The sequence below is a fragment of the Geospiza fortis genome, unplaced genomic scaffold (assembly GCF_000277835.1).
Source record: "Geospiza fortis unplaced genomic scaffold, GeoFor_1.0 scaffold5123, whole genome shotgun sequence".
Lineage (NCBI taxonomy): Eukaryota > Metazoa > Chordata > Aves > Passeriformes > Thraupidae > Geospiza > Geospiza fortis.
In genome coordinates, this window is record NW_005054965.1 from 1 (window position 1) to 1,187 (window position 1,187).

General features: G+C 41.6%; 1 protein-coding gene across 1 annotated transcript in view; it reads right to left on the minus strand.

The window, feature by feature from the left end:
* Window positions 1–144: 144 nt before the first annotated feature.
* ZNF652 (zinc finger protein 652) overlaps window positions 145–1,187 on the minus strand; it is a gene marked incomplete at its 3' end in the record, with an annotated part of 7,233 nt that continues 6,190 nt past the window's right edge. Inside the window, exon 3 of the mRNA XM_005431339.1 lies at window positions 145–260. Coding sequence (XP_005431396.1) covers window positions 145–260 — 116 coding nt within the window. The remainder of the gene's footprint in view (window positions 261–1,187) is intronic.

Sequence of the window (1,187 nt, forward strand, 5' to 3'; positions counted from 1 at the left end):
GACCCCTGAGGACAGACCTGTGCTGGTGACTCGAATTCCCAAAACTGGATAAAACTGCCCTCAATTCCCAGCCCATCCATCCCCATTCCCATTCCCACTCCCAGGATGGTTCCCAGGGATTCCCCCGGGGTGATTCCCGCTCACCTCGCATCGGAAGGGCTTTTCCCCCGAGTGCTGCAGGGAGTGCACCTTGAGGGACATGCTGCGCTTGAAGGACTTGCCGCAGGTCTCGCAGGTGAAGGGCATGTCCTTGGTGTGGGCTGCGACAAAAAGGGGGTCACAGGGGGCAAATCCAGGGAAAACAGGCACGGCAGGAATATTCCCCGGAATTCCAGCCAGGGCAGCAGCTCTTTGCGAGCACAGAATGGGTTTCTCCTTGTTCAACTCAGGGGATTTTGGGCCAAGAGCAAACTCAGGCAGTCAATTCCCCCAATTTAAATTTCCCCAATAATTTCAATTCCCCCGATAATTTCAATTCCCCTGATCATTTCAATTCCCCCAATAATTTCAATTCCCCCAATTTCAATTTCCCCAATCATTTCAATTCCCCCAATAATTTCAATTCCCCCAATTTCAATTTCCCCAATCATTTCAATTCCCCCAATAATTTCAATTCCCCCAATTTAAATTTCCCCAATCATTTCAATTCCCCCAATAATTTAAATTCCCCTGATAATCTAAATTCCCCCAATTTAAATTTCCCCAATCATTTCAATTCCCCCAATAATTTAAATTCCCCCAATTTTAATTTCCCCAATAATTTCAATTCCCCTGATAATTTAAATTCCCCCAATAATTTCAATTCCCCCAATTTTTATTTCCCCAATGATTTCAATTCCCCCGATAATTTCAATTCCCCCGATAATTTAAATTCCCCCAATTTAAATTTCCCCAATTATTTCAATTCCCCCAATAATTTAAATTCCCCCAATTTTAATTTCCCCAATAATTTCAATTCCCCTGATAATTTCAATTCCCCCAATAATTTCAATTCCCCCAATTTTTATTTCCCCAATGATTTCAATTCCCCCGATAATTTCAATTCCCCCGATAATTTAAATTCCCCCAATTTAAATTTCCCCAATTATTTCAATTCCCCCAATAATTTCAATTCCCCCAATTTTAATTTCCCCAATAATTTAAATTTCCCCGATAATTTCAATTCCCCCAATTTAAATTTCCCCAAT